Raw genomic sequence first — 21,277 nt, forward strand, 5'->3', positions numbered from 1 at the left:
ACTATATTGCCTAACGAATTGTAGTAAGTCTCCGGAGAGGCATTTCCCTGTAGCTTAACATTTCAACCAGGTTCTTTAATTCCAAACACTATATTTATTTATTTGTTTGTTATCTGACTGGGGTACTCCAGAATAATTCCCCCCCCCCCCCCCACCCCGCGAGGCCGCGGGGTTAATTAGGTATAGAAACCCTGGCAGACAGCGGGGAATACCACTACCCAAGGCGAGTATCAAACAAAGCTCAGCACGTATGGCCTGGGCCAAGCCATCTGGAGCTGGGCTCGAACCTGGGATCTCACAAGCCATCAGTCAGCGCGACAAGCCAACGCTATCAATTCCATGTAGCTTCTCAACGGGGAATTTAGCTTCAAATAATACACTAAAACGCTTCCCAATTTAAAATGGTGAAGTGAACAAACGATCCGTGCGTGTTACATGTTAGGGGAGGGGGGGGGGGGGGCACAAATTAACGCCAAACTTTCTTTTAACAAGCCCCCCCCCCCCTAATGCAAAGCGTGCACCTGTCTAAATAATGTGCAGCTGGCCAGAATCAGAAATTCCATAAGCATAAAAAGTCTTTAGACAGAAGTATGTTTCTTCAGTGCGAAATGTTCACTCTTTATTCAAAATAAAAAGTATTTTGGTTGATTTTTGTTTATATAAAAGTCTTTTTTTTTCTTTCATCAATTACGAGAACAGAAAGTAAGATAAAAACGACAGCATCACTAAGCCGTTCTAAAATTAAGGACATATAATGTAACCTGGAAACTACACGCAAACTGGATTTCAGCGAAATAGGACATTCTGGTTTTGCCAACATATACTGACATACATGACATACATAATAAAGCAAGTTGAACCATGACTGACCCAAACTATAAACACCTGTGAAAAACTAACTTAACATATCACATGACATTATGCAAGAGATACTTGTCAGTATCTGACTGCAGTTTAGTTACACAACTTTTCTTAGAAGTCTTAAAAAGACTTTTCTTAAAAGTCTTAAAAAGGTTAAAATTGACAGAAATGCGAGGCTTTAAAGAATGGGAGACACCCTTGATCCGGTTTTTCGGGGGTGGGGTGGGGGACTAACGAGTAGCCTACAATGTACACACCTAACTGAAAATTAACCCTAACCTATTAAACGAGAAAGGTGTGAAAGCCCAGTTAATGGCATACACAAAAAAGACGCCAATGTGTATAAATTATATTTAGACAATCTCAGCATCTAATAGAGATCCATAACGGAATACGCTGTCCATTCAACTGAAACTGTGACATTAAACAATGCTTAACATATCTTATTCCCACCAGCCTGTATTAAGTAATCTACTCGTTTTCTAAAGGCAGCCTGACTCAAGCTAAACTCTCTGGAAGACGTCAGAGAGTAAGATGCCTTGATAGACTTCAGGTAAAATTCAATTCCTGTTCGCAAGGCTTTCAAAGAACTAGGCTGGTAAAAACTTCCATCCTGTCGATTTACACTGGTGAAGAAACAGGCCAAAATGCCATCGAGTTCCGAGACGGGAATGTCTTCCAGAGGGCGGTTGTCGTTTCCAGTTGTCTTCATCCACCTCGCCAATACTTTCATGGCCGATACGGAATGTGTGTACGAGGAGGTTATTCCCCTTTGTTTATAAGGAACACCGATACCAGCGACAGATGCAGCAAGGCCGGCTTCGTCACCAAAATATTCCCCAGGAAGCACTGGCAAAACTGTCAAAGGAAACAGATCAGTAACTATTCTACCGAACGACATGTACCCTGCTGGCATATACACATACTGCGTAGAAGAAGAACAAAACGTTTTTGGGTATTTCCATTAAAGCTACGGTTAAATTGAAATGCTTAGTGAACATAATAATCTATGAGAAAACCCTCGGCTCAGTATCATCATGTCCGTGACTTAGGATTTTAGGGACGTCTGCAATACGCAAAATGGAATGAGTACCAGTAAATTGATGAAGTTTACTGGTAAATGACCATACACGAGGATAAGACTTTGGGGAATGCTGGCCTGCTTACATAGCCATCAACAATACCAACAACACGGGCGTATCAAGACATTCAACCTTAATGATCTGACAAACAAAAAAAAAAACGTCTCATTCCAATCGATACAAGAAGTCTACAATTCCAACCATATACTTGTTCGTCATCTTTAAATCATGTGTCAATTTGGGAAGCTTTCAATGTCAGAAGTTCAATCCGTTTTTTGTAGACCGCCTGACTGGACCTGAACTCTGGAGAGGTCACGATGGACAGAGGGTAGCCGGCATCCTTCAGGTAGAAGTCAATGCCTTGACGTAAAGTTCTCAGAGAATTGGGTCGATATTCGGAATCATCCTGTTTCTTTACAGTGGCCAAGAACTCGGCAAGGATCGAATCCAGCACTTGCGGGGCTAACGATTCAATCCGCTGTCCGGGGATGGAACCGTGTTTCATTCGCCATTTTTGGAACGTCTTCAGTGCCACGACGGATAGCCTAGACGACTCAAGTCGCCTGGGTGCTTCTGGCAGTCGCATTCCGTCCGTGCGAGGAGCGACCGGGTCCTGCAGCTGCGAGGTGTTTCCAGCGTATCCTGGCAACGACAGACGAAAAATAGTCCTCAGTTCCAAGCTTTTAATCATTCGCAGTCAAAAACTACATCCTTTTCTTTTGCAAGATAATACGAGATTATGTAAATTTGGTAATCGTGTGGAATTACGTTTTTTTGGAAGGGACGTATGAAGACAAACTAAGATGACAAATTTTTTCGACGTTATACTAACTACTAACTAGTATCCCTTGAGATATAAGCAATCTTGTCAAGCAACTGGATCACACTTGAAGTCATGTCGACATTAGGGCCTTGCTGTGTACGATTGTGAAACGTGGACAGTTTGTTTGTGTTGAGCGAGTAATATTGTGACCTGTAATATTGTAAAGCGTAATGTTGTGAATAATGTTTTGTAACGCTGAAAATTCGCTGATGTTAAAAACAAATTTAAATATTACAAAAAAAATTGTATTCGTATTGGTGTTCGCTGCTTTACTTGTAAATCACAAAATATCCCATATTACCACAAGCCAATTTCTCAAATGACCCCCCTTAAAAAGAAGATACATGACTTTCCCACAGTTGCGGCCTGTATCCTTCATACAAAATACTGACTTGATCAGCAATATTTACCGATCGATACCTGTATGCTACATTAGCAACCCTGCGGTCATACATTTCTTCACATACAGGCTCCACTGCCCCTCCCTCATTCCATCCCAGACGTTGTTAGCTGCACTCTCGACAACTTGACTGGTATAAGCGGATTGAGCCTTCCGGGTGGAACAACCTAGTCAGAACTTGGAGAAGATCACATGACACATGACAAACGAACTCCACAACACGACTGAACACATATGACCTTGCACGTTTGAATTTAACACACGCAGCAGGATTCGCCCATGTCGTAAAATCTGTCAGGTACAATAGGAAGCGCAATGATTTCCGTCCTCGTTTATGTGGCATTTTGTCCTTCTTCAAAATATGTGCTTCAGTACAGACTGAAACACTATTGAATAACATAGATAAATCAATCCAACACATGATTTCTTTGGATAAGGACCGGAATGGCATCACGTATTTAACTATAAATGGAACATGCATATAAGTTTTGATCATTCCAAATGATTCTACTTGGAATTATGGCCGCCAGCATGTTCTTTCTTTTTAAAGAAAACTGTTTGCAAACGTGGACATCTACAAGGACCTGAAACCTCGTCCCTCGCATAATTGTTCGTGTACATCTTGCAGAACGCAATACTGGAGATAAGATGTGGTAATGAACACTGTCCAAATCTACTTGCATTCACTTCACTATGAAACATTTCACATGGTCTGTCACGCATGCACATGTATAAGAGGATTACCTAAAACCACAAAATAATTTTTGCAAAGATTATGAAGGTTTTTGAAAAGTTCCGCTCTCCACCAAATCAGTTGTTTAAAAACTTTCTGAAGGTTTCGCATTCAAAGCCTGAACTCTTTTCCTGTAAGCCTGATATGCTTCAGGGAAGTCGCGACAGTTGATCACGGAGTAAGGATATCCGTGATCTTTCAGGTAGAAATCGATTCCCTGACGCAGAGAACGGAGGGAATTGGGGCGGTAGTCGCTACCATCCTGCTTCCGAACGACAGTAAGGAACTGCGCGAGATGTGGATCTAAAACCTCTGGGCTTATCTGTTCAACGTTTTTCGAAGAATCCAAGCCTTGGTTTTCGACGAGCCACTTTTTGAAAAGCCGCATTGCGCCGATGGCCAGTCTAGATGCCGAAGCTCCGTCTGATTTGGGCGCCGATCCGTGGTAGAAGGCGGAATTTAGATTAGGCTGGCGTATCATTGTAGGAGAAATTCCGATCATCCGCAGGAAATCCTCTCTTGAAGTGCTGTGGTTTATCCTCTTCGCTTCTTCAGCATGGTTATCGCTGCCCTCTTCCCAACTCCTATCTGGCAATGATATACGAAACAAGTCCATGAAGAAATTTGGATTTCAAAGACTGTCCAAGAGGAGGGTAAAACTGTATACCAGCTGTATTAAACAAGTTACTGTTTGGTTACATTCGGAACGCCCCTAGGCCCAATGGTGCATTCGGTTGTGTACTCTTAACATTGTCAGAGAGAACTATAATCTGCATAGACACAGTAGAAAGTGTTATGGAGTACGTCAAATTTGAAATTAGTCAAATACGTAACATACCAAAAGAAACGCATTGTTTATCGCCACGCCATTTGGCCCTAAATTTAAACTTGATGGGCAATACCGGTACCGATTTTACTCACACCACAGTTTTGAACAAAACCTTTGCCATAGAGCATTATGTCAGCCCAGTTATGATTAGACATAGAGGTTTTCAATGTTACTAGATTGGTATTCAGAGTACAATGAATACAAATGGCTTCAAATAGTAGAAAACAATTTGACATGTAGGGAATCCAAGTAGATCTGAGTACCAGTCCATGGAGCCCCATCAAAATGTCTGTCGTAAAACAATGCAAGAGGTGTTTCGACAAAAAGACTGATGATGTTTTATTTAAAAATACACAAAGAGCACATGCAGATTATGATCCCGCCCTAGAATGGTTAATCTGATATCTGCATATCCATACATACAATGAAATGGTTAAAAATCATGAATTGAAACGATTGCAACGATTAACGAAAATATGTTGACAAAACTTGAGTCCGGATAACAGAAAAAAAAACACGACAAAAAGTAGTTAAAAGCCAATAAAAACTTTTAAATCATAAAAGCCTCCGAAATCTTCAATACATATTGGTTGTGATTGAGTCAAATAGCTTAACAGTAAATTCTCTAAATAGTCAGGTTGGTAGCTCAAGTCCACAAAAGTCGTGTAACCGATACAGAATAATAACCAACGCAGGCTTTGAGAGGACATCGGCTTGGATCGCTTCTTTCGTCGTTATTTTCACCTGGCATCGGTCTGCTTTTAAGCCAAATTACACCTGTCGCATAATGTCTAGGCGTCAAGCACATAAGAATTGGCATTTTTACCACATTTTAGTGCCACCTGCCTGAACTAATTCCCGTGTTTTCTTCTTGAAGGCACACTGGCTCTTGATGAAAATCGGAGAGTTCGTTATCGAATAGCCATAGTTACGTTCTTTGAGATAAAATTCGATGCCTTGGCGAACAGCCTTTAAAGAATTGGGCTGGTAAGTGCTTCCGTCCTGTTTCTTAATGGTGGTGAAGAATTCCTCGAGATAGGCGTCCAGTTCTTCACATGGAATTTCTTCCACGTTTCGGTCTTCCTGACGGGGTTCTTCAGCCAACCATTTACGGAGGCAGGTTATGGCACCGCCGGAATTTCGCACGGCTGAAGCGGGGAACCCGGTCGGTCTCCTTACAGAACGCTTGTCCAGGCCATAGAGAATGCCCACATCGCCAAGACCAGGCTGAGGCTGGGCAATTCTGGGTACAGCGATCGATACAGCTCCATCTGTCTTTAGCGCTGACAACGAAAACAATGTAAAATGTCTTAGATCCAGGAAAATGTTCACCTTTGATCAGGAGATCCTCTACAAATGATGTATAGCAATTAGATATACATAAATAACAGTCTCATTCCCTATCGTCGAAGTGTCTTCTTTCATTTCTTAAAGATCAAAATTCATCAAAACTCAGCCTGGCAGGAATAAAAGGGTTTCCTACTCTCAGACAAGGTCAAATATCATGGAAATTTGGTGAGGGTGAAAAGGATCTTAACACACATCTTGTGCACTGGAATGTTCAACGGTCTCGCAACACTTTCGAACAACTTAGAACAATAACTTGGCCACTAACAACAATAAGCTTCTTTCAAATCTGGCATAAAAATTTAAATCCACCTAAAAAAAGTGATGCATGAAAACAAAGCTGCGGTTGGTGTGTGTGGGCCGTAGTTAATACAAAGCATCAACCGCAAAAAATATATGCTAATACACAACTGTCCTTGCTAAGAGCCAACCTCACCAAGGATATTCCATTGTGGCATATGGCCGGCATTAATGAGCAATAACCGCTCTATAGAATGCACTGAAAGTAACAAATACTGGTATCTTCAATAAATGGCAATCATTTGTCAAACACAAATCTTTCCAAAATGGCACCAGAATTCTAAGCGAATCAGAATCTCAGCTCAAATTTCGTCAATTCTGCATGGTAGAAAGTCCACCTCCATGTATTAATATGTATTAATCACACAAAACCTGTATATAACTAATCACAGAAATTCTTCGCTAGTCTACACCTGCAGCTAAGAGCTCTAGACAGCGTTTCCTGTACGCCGTTTGGCTCTTTATGAACTGAGGCGATGCAGTTATAGAGTACGGGTACTTGCGTTCCTTCAAATAATATTCCAGTGACTGACGGACAGATTTTAACGAGCTTGGCTTATATTCCATGCCATTGTTTTTCCGAACAGTCGCAAAAAACACAGCCAAGAGAGAATCGAGTTCGTCTGATGGGTATTCCTCGATTCTCCTCCTCTCCTTCTGGCATACTGTGTGTCGCACCCATTTTTCGAACTGTTTAACTGCACCGGCAGCCAGTGAAAACATTCTAACGGAGAAACTGTGGCCTGGGGAAGCCGCATGTGAATGTACCCTATGAGAAGACTCTGGAGTCTCGATAGATGTCCTGGGCATTTGACCAATGAGTGAAGATACCTGTCTGGTGAAATTGGCTGGAGGAGCATCCTGGTCTATCCCACATGGCCAGTCTGACAAGAGAAATAACTCGTGATACAAAACTTGTCTGTCCGCAAATCATCAGAGGTTTAATGTGTCTACCAGTGGTTCAATGTGTCTACCAGCTAGAATGACACTGGAAGCGAGGTTTACATTTTACTGCACTACATCGACAGTAGGATAAACTGCAGTATCCGGTTCACTATCAACGTGAAGCTCATAACGCGACTGGGTTAATTTCTAGACCTTTGTTCTACACAGCAGATACTTTACTGACTCGTGTTTTGCTCCCATTTACACCTTACTGTCTCCATCACTGTCAAACGTGTACATCATACAACAGGACGTTCTTACCACCTCTAATCTTACTGTTAACACCGAGAACTGAATTGAAGAATATAACATTTCAATGCAAGAAAAAGCTGAAAAAGTTGAAAGATCTTGACATCACAATAAATACCCAGTCAGCAATCTTATTATGTGGGCAATGTGGATGGGATCAAAGTATAAACACAGATTCACTCTGTCTGGTCTTCGACTTTTAGTTCTCACAATAAAACATCTAAACATCTAAACCATGTTACTGTATTGTTAAAGCAACAGCCCGTTTACCATCGCTGTGAGGTATGCAAGCTGAAGGCCTCAAGGTAAAACACTCGGAACATATTTACCAAATCGAAACAAAGCTGAGTTGCTACATTTACACTCCAAGTTAAGCCATATCGAGCTACCGATGAAACGATAACATGGACTTGATATGCCTAATACAGAAAAATAGACTGATATGACTACCTGGTCAGATGTGAAAAAGGGTACTTTCAGAAAGAAACCTGAACATTATCAAGAGTAGACGAACGTAATTACTCGAAGGCATGTATGACTTGCATTACTTAGCGATGTGACCTAATTTATATCTTTGTTCTATATAACGAGTGAAATCATGTCATCTACTTAAATTCAGGACTGTTCTCCAAAAATATTTCAAATACGTGGGCAGTGGGTCAATTGTTGTTGGCAATCCGTGTAATTTGGGTGACAATTGCACCCATGTGAAAGGCTAAGCAAATGTTGAGCTATGGCAGTAAAAATCTCCATTGTGGGGAGGGATTGGCTATCCGTATATTATGGGTAGCCACTGCAATTCTATGATTGATTGAGCAAATACATGTACTCACCTGACAACAATCACGGCCTATGTGGATGGTTTTAACATTCCACCACAGTCTAAGAAGACGCATGCATCGGATCTAACGCCAGAGAGATTTACATAGCTTCTATATTCCAGGTAAAAATAACTGACGCTGTCCACATTTGGTTAACTCAATTCAGTTCGAGAGACCGCCTGCTGTTATACGCTTTAAACTGGGTCACTGTAGCAGCCCCTGATAGCTGCAGTAAAAATGCTTGAATACATAGAACTCTGGAGACAATACATGATTACGGGCTTTCTACATACCAGCCCGGCCTATTGTTCGACACAATGTTCCTGTGTCACTGTCTACCTACACATATAACCTGCATGTTAAGTTGAGGATATCCTTTACACTGTCTCCAGAGAGAGCGACCAGCATGATGCCTGACCTCGTTCACAACGCTAATGTAGTTTGACACTACGCAACGTCTATAAGAGTTACTTGCCCTGAGCCAACAGACAACAATGTCATCGTTACCCAGTTTTCAGCCCATGGTCGAAATGCTAAATAATAGCTGCACACATAAATTGCCTATCATGTAACTCGGATCGCAGTCTTAGGTTGTATACCCACTTTTTAATGCACTAAAACACAATTTCAACTGCTCGACATCGATTTTAAGAACTACAAAAGTTGCTTGACAGTTCAGGGATGTAAGGATAAGAAGATTTGAGACCAACTCCACAAACAGATTTTATATCTAACACTAATTTAAAATGTGGACAACTACATATTGCCAAATTTAAGACGACTCTAATGCTATTTAAATTTACAAGTCAAAGAATAAACAAAGTAGTTTTGGTTGTGGATTAAAACCTGATATGTGCCATTACACTATTTACCTAACGTTCGATTATGATGAAGAGCAGAACATTTTCTGTTTCACTCCACCTCTGGCTCTGGCGAGGGAGTGAAAAACACCTTTTTAACCTCTGATCTTCCCCTGCCTTAAATTAAGATGGAAGAGCATCAAGTCTGGTCTGATTTAATGATGTGTACGTGTTGGCAAAAAGGATCATAATAGGGTCTATTTGCAATGACATCTACTAGAAAAACGGCACACGCTTTCCAAGCGCCTCAAATACATATATAGAGGACTCTACGAAATGACACTAAAACTGACATATATCTGGAAACATGCATGGATTATAGTATACATTATTTGTATTACAAAGGGCTATACACATGTAATCACTTAGTAATTGTACTTTTAAACGCAAAACCTTCATATATCGGGTGACGGCACACCGTCTGCATTCCCGGAGTGTTTCTTAAGTGTATCCAGTTCAATTCTTCTGGTCTTGAAGGCCAGCTGGCTTTTTGGGAAGACTCTTCCCGTGATGATAGACCCAGAGTAACATTTACTATTCAGATAGCTCTCCAAACCCGAGCGTAAACTGAAGAGAGAGCTAGGGGAGTAGTGACTGCCGTCGCGGCGGGTCGCCGTCCTGAAGAACTGACTTAAGTACTCATCCAGCTCCTCCGGTGGAATGTCCTCTATACCTCTATTGTCACCCACAGCGTTCTTCTGCATCCAGTATTTGAACACGTTCAGGGCGACAGTTTCGAGACGCAAGGAAGCCGCAGACTTGGAACGAGGACTACGTGAATACAGAAGTTGTTCGGACGATCTCCCAACATGGACGGCTACATCTGATAAGAAAAAAGCCAAAAGTCTAAATCGGGACTGGTTCAAGTTTCGGGCCAGATTTCTTATCACTACGTCAGGCACGATGGCACACCCATTAGCAAACAGTTGCTTGTAGAGCAATATTGGGTTCGAATACTGGATAGGTGTGTGTATAGACATAGAAAGAATACACACACACACTATATAAACAAAGAAACAGTCAGCAAGTGAAGAATTAGCATGCAGGGATAGATCGTATTTACAAATTACAAGGGTTCTTCTGGAGCGCTATCGGCAAAAGGCTCTTCAATTACAATCTGAGGAGCAAACAGAATGGAACGAAGCTGGCTCGGTTTCAACGTCAATTGGTCACCAGACAATGAACTACTTTCGGGCTGTGGGCTGTGGTAGCGATCGAATACGCTGTTTAAAGGCTGTGTGGCTTTTTGGGAGGTGATCCGGGCTAAAACCCCCACCCATGTATCCCTGCTTCCTTAAGAAATACAAGATACCAGTCCTCAACGAAGTCAGAGAGTTAGTGGAATATTCGCTGCCATCTTTCTTCTTCACGGTGAGGTAAAATTCTGATAATAACGTGTCAAGCTCTTCTAGGTCGATCGTCTCCAGTTTCATGTCCTCCGCCTTAGCAGACTTGAGCCAGGACTCAAACGTCTTCGCGGCACCAATGGCGTGTCTCTCAGAGGAATGACCGTCCATCCTCTTCACATCCGGTCTGTGGACCACCTTGAGCCGTTGTAACGGAGGACCGATCGGAAAGGGTCTACCGCTTGGCGAGTTCCTTCCTACAGTCTCTGATCCACCCATAATCATCACCTTCTCTGTCCCCGGGTGATACACCGTCATTTGAGCTGGCAAGAAAGTAAGGCCATATATGGATATGGGTTTGTTGAATAATAAGACTTATCATGCGTTGTTCTATCGAATAAAGCGATGACAAGCTTACATGAGGATGTAATATATTAAACCATGATTTACACTACCTGAGCTTTTCTCTGTATTTTTGGGAGTGGGTAGGGGTTGAAGGTAGGGCTTGGGGTGACCTAGGGAAAGGCTTTATACATTTAAACTGAACTGTTGAAAATACTTTTCGAGTGATAAAACATTTATCATGCCAAAATACTACTAATCCCAGTGACTGTTCTGGAGTTATCCTTGAGTTAACTTCCCACAAAACTTTAATATCAAAATAAATTTAGTTGGCCTACAAAAGGACACGAAAAAATCTCAAATTTTTCTGTATAAGTTCAATATTACCGCAGCAATAATAAATAGCTTTTTGACACAATATCAAGTAGAAACACTATATAAGCCTATTCTCTAGTCAACAAGCACAGGTAGTAAAAATACATACTCAAGACTACTGTGAAATACAACTTTGACCACCGCCAGACAATGGTAAGCCAAGTGCGTGAATAAACAGTGGTTCAAAAATAAAAGAAGAGGCCTTTCATTGACAGAATATTTAATCTAACAAGACACTCAGGGCTTCGAAATTCAGGTCCTGCATAAAAATCACGGTAGACGAAAGCTAGGTAGACGATGAAAAATGTTAAACGTTTGAACATCGGTGATGTCCACCAGGTGCCTGTCCCACAAATATGCATCGCAACATAATAAACGTCAACAAAGTGGCAAGCTCGTGAATGTATTTTGTGTGCGACGTAAGCAGACGAATATATCCCGTGTACTGACGAAAATAAAGTAGACATACAGCAGTAAAAACTATAAAGCCAAGATACAGCATTTAAAAAACCGCACATAAACCACCATCGGAGACAAGGACATCCATGCAGATCCAGATAATCCACATTAAAACCCTTATAGCGGACGGAATACCAATAAAACATAACACTGATATAAAAAAACCCAAATCAAGACCTTTCCCTCTTTACGTTCGTGCCAAATGAAACCTGAGGTTTTGCATTTGAATAATTGTTCTGTTATGATGAACACGAACACGTACATACTGTATCACAGCGCTGCATTTATCTGGGGCGATGTGCTGACTGGTGCAGGCCTTTCAACTGGTGCTTCTTGGTCTGGAAAGCGACTCGACTGTTTATGAATTCGGACGATAACGTGATAGATGCGGGATAACCGTTGTGCTTAAGGAAAAAATCCAAACCAAACCTCACACTCAGCAGCGCGTTAGGTGTATATTCCAGACCGTTCGGCTTTTTAATGGTGGTGAAAAATACACACAGAAGCCTATCAAGCTCTTTCGGTTCAATGTGCGTGATTCTTCGTTGGTCAGTGTTATTCGTATAGCCTCGGAGCCAAAACTCAAACGTCTTTACCGCGCTGGTAGCATGTTTCCATGACGACGCATACGTCTTTGTTTGGGACACCAAGTTACCATCAACAGCTCGATCATCAACAGCTGGTAATAGAAAAACAGGATTTAAAACTGGGAAGTCAGTGCGACAGGATATAATATACAGCACGAATCTACATGGCAACGCTTCGGTTACCTATAGTACATGTATGTTGACATTTCTATCCAGCAGATAAATGTTCTGACGAAAGGTATGGACACAGCAGAGAAATCCTGTATTACTTTCCTTTTTAACACGACATTTAAGTACACACTGAACATGACCAAAAAGGCTGTGCGAGGTCGAGACTTTCCAACAGGGAGGTACATGCACGAGAAAACCAAATCTTTGCCAAGATAAATAATAGTTGTGGCTCCTTAATAAGTCTGAGCTTAGCTGAACTACCAGTACTAATGACATAGTAATCAAATAGTAATCAAATACATCACTATGCTCCATTGTTGACTGTTGGCTTGCCAATGAAGACACCACATATTCGGTACACAAAACTCCTAACTTCTCCACTACCTCTGTGTCAAATTAAATTACTTCTAGGACGCAGCTGAAGAGTTTCTTAAACAGTATCCAGTGCTTTGTGTATCAAACGAGTTTTTAGGCTTACCTAATGGGTTTCTGTGGTTATCTGTAATCGTTTAAGTTGAATCTTTCTCATGTGGAAAGCAATCTGGCTTGCCCTGAACTGCTCAGAACTAATGATTGACACAGGATAGCCTTTGCTTCTCAGGAAAAATTCCAGTCCAGTTCGGACACTTAAAAGTGACTTTGGAGTGTATTCCCTGCCATCGGGTTTCTTAATTTCCGCGAAAAACACACAGAGCAGCCTCTGGAGTTCATCGGGCTGGATATGTTCCAGTCTTCTCTGGTCGGCACGATTCGTGTGTTCCCGTAGCCAAAACTCAAATGTCCTCTTAGCACTGACCGCGTGTTTCCATGACGAAGCGTACCTCTTGGAGTTGGATGCTGGCAATAACAAAAAACGTTATTATGAATTGGGACTTGCAATGTCTCTCCTTCGTTGATTCGATTCACTAGAGGAGTGTGAGATGTTGTGAATACGATACTATGATTGGTGAACCCACTAGTGACAAGCTTGCTCGCATTTAATTCCACGTGCACATTATTTGCAGTATCGACTGGTTGAAACTAGAGTGACTAAAACGTCCTGATTATATTGCAAGTATTCTGCAAGTTGGTGCGGTAAATCCAACCTTGAGAACATGGATTTAACGCCACGTGCACAAGTTTCAGCATGCGGCTCTGACCAATGCAGCGGGATCTATACCGTTCTTTACATGTAATCAGGGCTCGTTTTAGCGCCCTGCGAATGGCGAAAAGCAGGCGAAAATTCGTATGTTGCCGGCTAACGGTAAAATGGCCTGCTAAAAAAATTAAAAACGTAAAAATAGCAGGAGAAATACATTGATGGTCGCTACAATATACAACGACACCAATCATGTAGATTGACTTAGAAGCCAAAACAGTAATATATTAAACAAGAATGATAATCTTTGTGGACAAACATGACATATCGAACGTGAATTCCTCAGTCCAATCACCTCGATGGTGAAGTCGCAAACACACTCAGTTATGCCCCTTTGTTTGGCGCTGTCGCTCACACCGCACTGACTAGTACTTTTGTGTATATAATAATACATGGACTTTCGAAAATGTACGATCTACACGCATGACAAGTTGCACTTTGCTGCAAGCACATGTTGTAATTGTATTCGTTAACGATGAAGTTGTCTACTTTAAAATCTTGGGGGTTTGACTGGTTAGAAGTGGTTGATCAGGAACGCAAAAAAGGACAAACAGTCGTCACGGAAGTTCGCTGTTCGCTGTGTTCTTCGTAAGAACGTCAAGTCTGTTCAATCAGAAATTTCCAGAAGGCGTGGATAACGGGTACATCAAACGTCAAACACGATGCCGCCACAACGCATAAAAATGGAGAACCCCACAAAAAAGAAGAATTGCTTGAACGAGATGAAATTTTGAGGGAAAATGGAGAATCTCCAGCAGCCCAATCCGTAATCGGTCAGTCATTGGTCCGACCAAAGAATAAGGATAGAGATCGCATGAAAAAACTCTTTGACATTGCTTTTCTTGTGGCTAAAGAGAAAATATCGTTTACCAAATTTCCGGCATTTGCTAAAATGGAAAAAAAGCATGGAGTAGAATTGGGAGAAGCATATTTAACTGGCCTCAAGTGTGCTGAGTTTATTGAAAACATTGCAGAAATTTACGAGGACGAATTAAATTAGACATTGCGCCAAGCCAAATTCTTCAGTCTCCTTGTTGATGGAAGTACAGATGTAAGAAATAGAAAGAGCTTATTTATGTACTTTTTCTCAATCCAACAACAGGTCGTCAAATGGTTAGGTTTTTTTCACTGAAAGAAATATCACCTAGTCTGCAAGGGAATGCAGCAGGACTTGTTGAGACAATTAAGTGTGCACTCAATGATCACATAATTCAGAAAAAATTAAGAAACATTGTTGGGATGGGTATGGACGGCGCCTCAGTAAATATGGGGAATCGAGGTGGGATTCAGACAATATTTAAAACCAATGAAGGCATGACATGGCTTGTTGCTGTTCATTGTATCTCTCATAGACTAGAGCTCAGTATTAAAGACTCTCTTTCCAAACAAGTCATGTTCAGTGACGTAGAGGATATGCTTCTCACATTGTATCTTATGTATGATAAGAGTCCAAAGAAGATGCGACAACTTGTGGGAATAGCTGAAGCTTTAGAACTGTCGGCCTGTACACCTGTTAAATCTAGTGGTACGAGATGGATAGAACACAAGGTTCGCGCTCTACAGTGGGTTTCACAAAACTACCGTCTGTTGATGGAACACCTGCAACACATGAGCCTGGATAATACGTTCAAGAATAATGAACAAGTTAAGTTCAAAGGGTATTATGACAATTTCAGGGATGCAAAGTTCCCACTGTTCATTTCCTACTATCTGGAGATACTCACCCCTGCTGCTGTATTAAGTCAGCAGTTCCAGAAAGAAGATATTGACATTGTCTCAGCAGTTAAATCTATCAAGAAATTTTATAGAATTTTAAATGAAATGATAAACTCGGATGATTTGCTCATTTCTAAAGGTAGGATGAGCTTGTTCTTCAAGAACTTAAAGCAGTACACTGATCCACTGACAAATCGTACACAAACTCGAGGCTACACAACTAATGCAGATGAACACAATGATGCCTACAAATACAATGAAATTCCACTGACGCATGTGCAGAGAGCTCGCCAGTTATTGGAAAGTAACAATGGCCGCATCATCCAATCGGTGTTTGACTCCTTCCAGCAGAGATTTGACAATATTGTGGAGTCAAATTTGTTCTCTAGTGCTGTAACTATTTTGGACACTGAACTGTATCCAACTAAGGACAGCAACACATTTTCTGACTTTGGGAATTCTGCTATTGAAACTGTGACAAAACACTTTGAACAAGTTCTTGTGTCAAATGAGACTGACTTGCTTAAAATACCCACTGAATGGGATGACCTTAAAGAATTAGTAGTCACGACTGGGTTACATGCCCTTGAGTATCGAGGAACATTAGCAAAACTGTTTTGCAGTTCAAAGAAATCCTCACTTGAGAACATACTTGCTGTCATTGAAATTTTTTAGTTATACCAGTGAGTAATGCTGTAGTTGAAAGAGGTTTCTCGTGTATGAATAGAATACACTCAGATAGGTGAGTGTATCAGATCACCAATTCTTTAGGTGAGAAAAGGGTAGAACAGCTTTTGCGCATTATACACGATGGCCCAGAGCCAATGAATTTTGATGCAGATAAAGCTGTTACGAAATGGTTTGGCAAATGTGAACGGCGTCCGTGGGTACAGCCATATGGCCCCCATAAAGCTGCGACAAGCACATCGGGCTGCATTGGTACAAAACGTAAATTACCCCAATCTGAGGTAATGCAAGAGGTTTTAGATAGAATAAATTGAAACCACTTACTTTGTAGAAACTTTTGAATAAAGGTCAAAAATTTTCATATTTGACAGTTTCTACATTAATATTGACTATGTGGCATGAAAAGTTAAAACAAGTGTACAACACTGTTACAAATGAGAAAGTTTAGGCTACATAATTCTTTCCCAATGTCTTTTTCACAGATAATGTTACGACCAATCAAGATGATCATTTGTGTGGGGAAACAGCTGATAACTGAAATTGATATCCAACGTTATGAGATATTTGGTGATTAAAATTATTTGATTTAATAAAATATTTTAGTTGTTTTAATAACAGAAATCATATTTTGTTTATTTATTATTAATAAATATAGCTACTGTGGATGTGATTCGAGTAACTGAAATTCATTTGTGTAATTTGATTGTATTTTTACTCAACTTGATATGTGCTGAATATCATGAGCATTGATTTATATTATGTTGTGAATCTGAAGGTATGAGGTAATAAATACACATTTTAGATTTTTTATCAACATTTGTTTGCGTCACTTTGATTATATAGAAGTCATTTGTTAGCTGTTATATCTCTTGCTTGGTGACATGTAATATAGCCACGCGTCCACATTCTGAAAGATATAAAATCAAAGTTACAATGTGCATTACCCGTTGCTAAAAATTGCTGGTCAAATAATAGGTCAGCAGGTCAAGCTGAAACTGGCCTGCGATTTTATGATTTTTGGTAAAAAATGCAGGCCATCATATATTTTCTAAAATGAGCCCTGCATGTAATAGGCAATCATCTCCACATGACAAAAATGAGCTGACCAAGTACGTATGTACTGACGTTGCACATCACCTACGAAAATACGACAATTCTGTCTGTAATTCTGCTTGCACCTAATAGGCGTCAAAAATCATTAACCCAAACACCCTCGAGAAACATCCATGTCCGACAAGTAACCTCAATGCATGTAATCTTATCTGTCTTGAAACTATCATGGCTATCATCTGTCTTAGACGGCGAGGACACGGTCGTTCCTCTCAGAGGCTAACGCTTCGCGCCTCCGCTTGAAGGCTCTACTACTGGAAGAAAACGCAGGGGAGGTTACAATAGAGAAGGGATAGCCCATCCTTTTAAAGTGAAACTCCAGGCCCGTTCGCAGAGATACCAGTGAGTTAGCGCTGTAATTTTGTCCGTTCTTTCGGATAACGGTGCTGAAGAAATTTTCCAAGTACACATCAAGGCTGTGAGCAGGGATGTCGTGCAGCTTACGGTTTTCGCCCGGAGAGTTTACTGCAAGCCAACCCTGAAATGTTTTCACCGCACTGTTTGCGATACGCATAGCGTGTATACCATGGTGCACAGCCTGGCCGGAATCAAGGGAAGATAACTCTACTGGTGCTTGTAGCTGCTATGTAGGCTGGCAGGCATTCCAGATTCCAGCATGATTGTTGGACGTGCGGAGGTACTGTTCCCATCGCGCAGCCAGTCTGATAATAAAACAATGAAGTCCGAATTACTGGACATCCAGAAGTACCAAACAGGGCGCAAATTAACTTGGAACATTATAATTCATAAATAATCTTAATTCAAACCTGAACTGTTGCGTATGGATACAGTACGATCAACATCTAGCTAGAATAGCTAGAATCAAGTGGTATATCAACGATCCACGCTCGCATGCGCCAATTTGTGTGGATCTCCACAGGTGATAATAAATTACACACATTCAACGTTTTTCTACCAGCTAACGTTTTAGCGATCATGTCTCGTGTATTTCATACTGAACGCTGCCATTAGAAAGTTTCGTAATGTACGGAACTCGCAACGTGGCGCCATTCAATGATACCGCGTCATTTGTCTTCCTACAACTTCTTGTGCCATTAACTATTACTTTCAGTTTTAATGTCTTAAACGTTTGTGTCCAATATTTACTTTCACCGACTAAAACTGTAATTAATGTTTGGTGAATAATAAAAAAAGCTACTGAGCGAATACAGGCTCATGTAGACTCCTATTTTTGGGTGGCGGTAGCTTTGAGTCGCAAGCACGTCCATACTTTCACGCCACACAACACAGAGCTTGTCCACACCATTCCAATATCCTATAAAAACAGCATGACAGTCTCAATAAATCTACACATAAAAGGCATTCTAACGAATACAAATTGCAAAAAGTTACGTCGGAATCATGACAGCGAAAAACTGCGAGTATATGATGTCAATGGCTTTGCCGTCATATTTTACACTGGAATATTTTACGGGCAGCAGGTTTTATTTTAACTGCACACATGAGAAAATTACTAACATTACAGCAAACAGCTTCTATAATACAACATTTTAGCACACGAAGACTGATATATATACCCAATCTAGTATGTGGGATAAGCAAAAATTCCACAAAAAAGAGTGGCTGTAGGAATCTAAATATTCACAACTATATACATAAGAAAACAAGAAACATTTGAACACCCTTAAAATCTGCTAGAAAATCCCCTCATGGTTGCCTGTTTACAGTATATAGACCGTCAGGAAATCTCATATTCATGTATGAACTCAAGGCAAATCGTGAAGAGTATGTCTAAACAATTAAAGTGAACATAAAGTGGGCCACTACATGTACAAAGAATAATGCGAGTAGTGCACAGTGATCGCAGAAAATATTTTAAAAGTGCTTTAAAGTTTTCGAAACCCAGACGATTGAATTCAACACTGCAGATATGGTATTGACCCTTATGAATTTGGTCAATCACTGGCACTGAAAGTGTCTGCTATGTTCGGTAAAAAATGGTAGCACCAACAAACTGCGAAACTCAAAGAGTGAGTGAGTGCTTGGGGTTTAACGTCGTACTCAACAATTTTTCAGTCATATGACGACGAAGGAATCCTTAGGGTGCATGTACGTGTAATGTGCCTCCTTGTTGCAGGATGAATTTCCACCGTTCTCTTATTTAGTGCTGCTTCACTGAGACGACTTACAGAAGGCAAGTAAGCCGCCCCGACCGAGCCATTATACTGATACGGGTCAACCAGTCGTTGCACTATCCCCTTCATGCTGAACGCCAAGCGATGAAGTTATAACTTCCTCTTTTAAAGTCTTAGATGTGACTCGATCAAGGATTGATCCTGGATCTACCGGTCTCGAAGCGGACCCTCTACTAACTGTGATATCCGGGCCGGTCGAAACTCAAAGAAACAGTGGATGTTTCAAAATAGAGCTGAAATTCACAAGCTGAATATCTGACGTTTTTGTTTGCATTTTTCTCACTTCATGCCCGATCAAATACACGTAAACCTATAGGGACATTGTATTATAACGATTGTACAGGAGAGTTACTCTTAACTCTTGTGATATCACGCTGGACAGTTAACACGGCAATATGGCTTTACAGAATGAGTGGTTTGGTAGTAACGATCATTTACCATTTATTCTGTTATTTTTTGAAGTTTATAGAACACCTACAAAATTATGGCGGGAATCAACTTAGATTTGTGATTATTTGGGGAGTGGACAATAGAGCAGACTAGATGCGATATCCCAGGGCCGACTTTTCTTGCTGAGACAGTGAACTAAGGGCCTGTCGGCGATCGTGGAATGCTTCAAGGCTTATGGGAAAATGCATCGGGTCAGTGATAGACCGCGGGTAACCAGCCTTCTGCAAGTATTGTTTTATACGAGTCCGAAGCGCCCCCAAAGAACTGACTGAATAATCACGACCATCTTTCTTCTTAATAGTGGAGAAAAAACCCGGCCAGGTATGTGTCCAACTCTGCTGGCGGAAGACTATCAATCTTTCGTTGATCTTGAAAGGGCCCTTCTCTCAGCCAAGTCTCAAAGATGCAAACTGCCCCCGAAACAGATGGAACAGTTCGGTTCATCTCTTTGGTTACTGCCGGTAACGGCGGTAAAGATGATGATCCCGAAAGACCAAGTTTGGAGTAGGCGATGTAGCTGCAATGAACTGCAGCATCTTGTGAAACTCCTGAATTAGGTCTGGCACCCTCCAACACCACACCGTCTCTTTCATGCGAGGGATTTACGTTTTCTGCAGAAGGAATTCCAAAGAACCGTCTTATTCCAGGGATAATGTTGATCAATAAAAATTTTGCTCAAAAACCATCACCCAAAAACAGGCAAATACATAACAAAACGATGTCTCTGGAACAAACTTCAACCAGGTCTAATAAACTGTGTAATATTAGGTCAAAATAGGGGTCCGTGCAACATCAACAAGGTAGTGCCATATAAAAAAATAAAAAAAAAACCGTTGTCGGTACACAGTATTCAATACCTCAATTCCTACTTCTCAGTATTGATAATTCACAAATGCGTCAACACTTACGTCCAACGGAGCATTACACATACGTAAGCATCTAATCTGTTTTGTTTCTGGATTCTAAAAGTTTCAATTCAGCCTTTCGTGCCTTAAAACTCTGCTGACTTCTGTAAAAGTGTATGGATGTTGTAATAGACAGAGGATACTGACACCTTTTCAAATGGTACTCAAGTCCCGTGCGAAGGGCAATTAATGAACTTACGGAGTACTGCGTACCATCTTGCCGTCGAATGTTTTTGAAAACATCGCACAAAATCGGATCTAGGTCAAAGGCAGGAATTTCGTGTATCTTGCGGTTCTCACTATAACCTTCACTACACAGAAAACTTTCGAAGCGTCTAACAGATTTAAGCGCGTTTCTCGTGCTGGCTGAAGATGAGTTAGGCATCTCTGGATGTACCGCTGTTTGACGAATGGATGGAGTTTTCCAGTGTTCTTTACATGTGGAGAACTCCTCCTCCTGTATCCAACTGAAATCCTGGGCCAAATTTCCATCCTCACACGACTCAGCCTTCGGACCACCCGTACAGACGGCAGCAGGCACTGACAATGAAAGGAAGTTTGCTATACAGAGCGCTAAACTAGGGT

The 21,277-nt window shown here is 41.1% G+C and overlaps 1 protein-coding gene across 24 annotated transcripts in view; it reads right to left on the reverse strand.

The window, feature by feature from the left end:
- LOC135463552 (uncharacterized protein KIAA1958 homolog) overlaps window positions 1–21,277 on the reverse strand; it is a 69,594-nt gene that overhangs the window by 28,745 nt on the left and 19,572 nt on the right. The window contains exons 4-6 of one of the 24 annotated variants that reach the window (XR_010443556.1): window positions 13,009–13,367; window positions 12,039–12,451; window positions 10,837–10,919 (exon numbers count right to left, since the gene is read on the reverse strand). The exons of 12 other annotated variants lie outside the window; for them this stretch is intronic. Coding sequence is in view for 10 of the 12 variants with exons in the window: in XM_064740823.1 (XP_064596893.1) it covers window positions 20,727–21,232 (506 nt within the window). In the remaining 2 variants the exon portion in view is untranslated. 11 more of the 24 variants (XR_010443554.1, XM_064740847.1, XM_064740844.1 and 8 more) reach the window with 11 other exon arrangements.

The sequence above is a fragment of the Liolophura sinensis genome, chromosome 3 (assembly GCF_032854445.1).
Source record: "Liolophura sinensis isolate JHLJ2023 chromosome 3, CUHK_Ljap_v2, whole genome shotgun sequence".
In the NCBI taxonomy this organism is placed as follows: domain Eukaryota; kingdom Metazoa; phylum Mollusca; class Polyplacophora; order Chitonida; family Chitonidae; genus Liolophura; species Liolophura sinensis.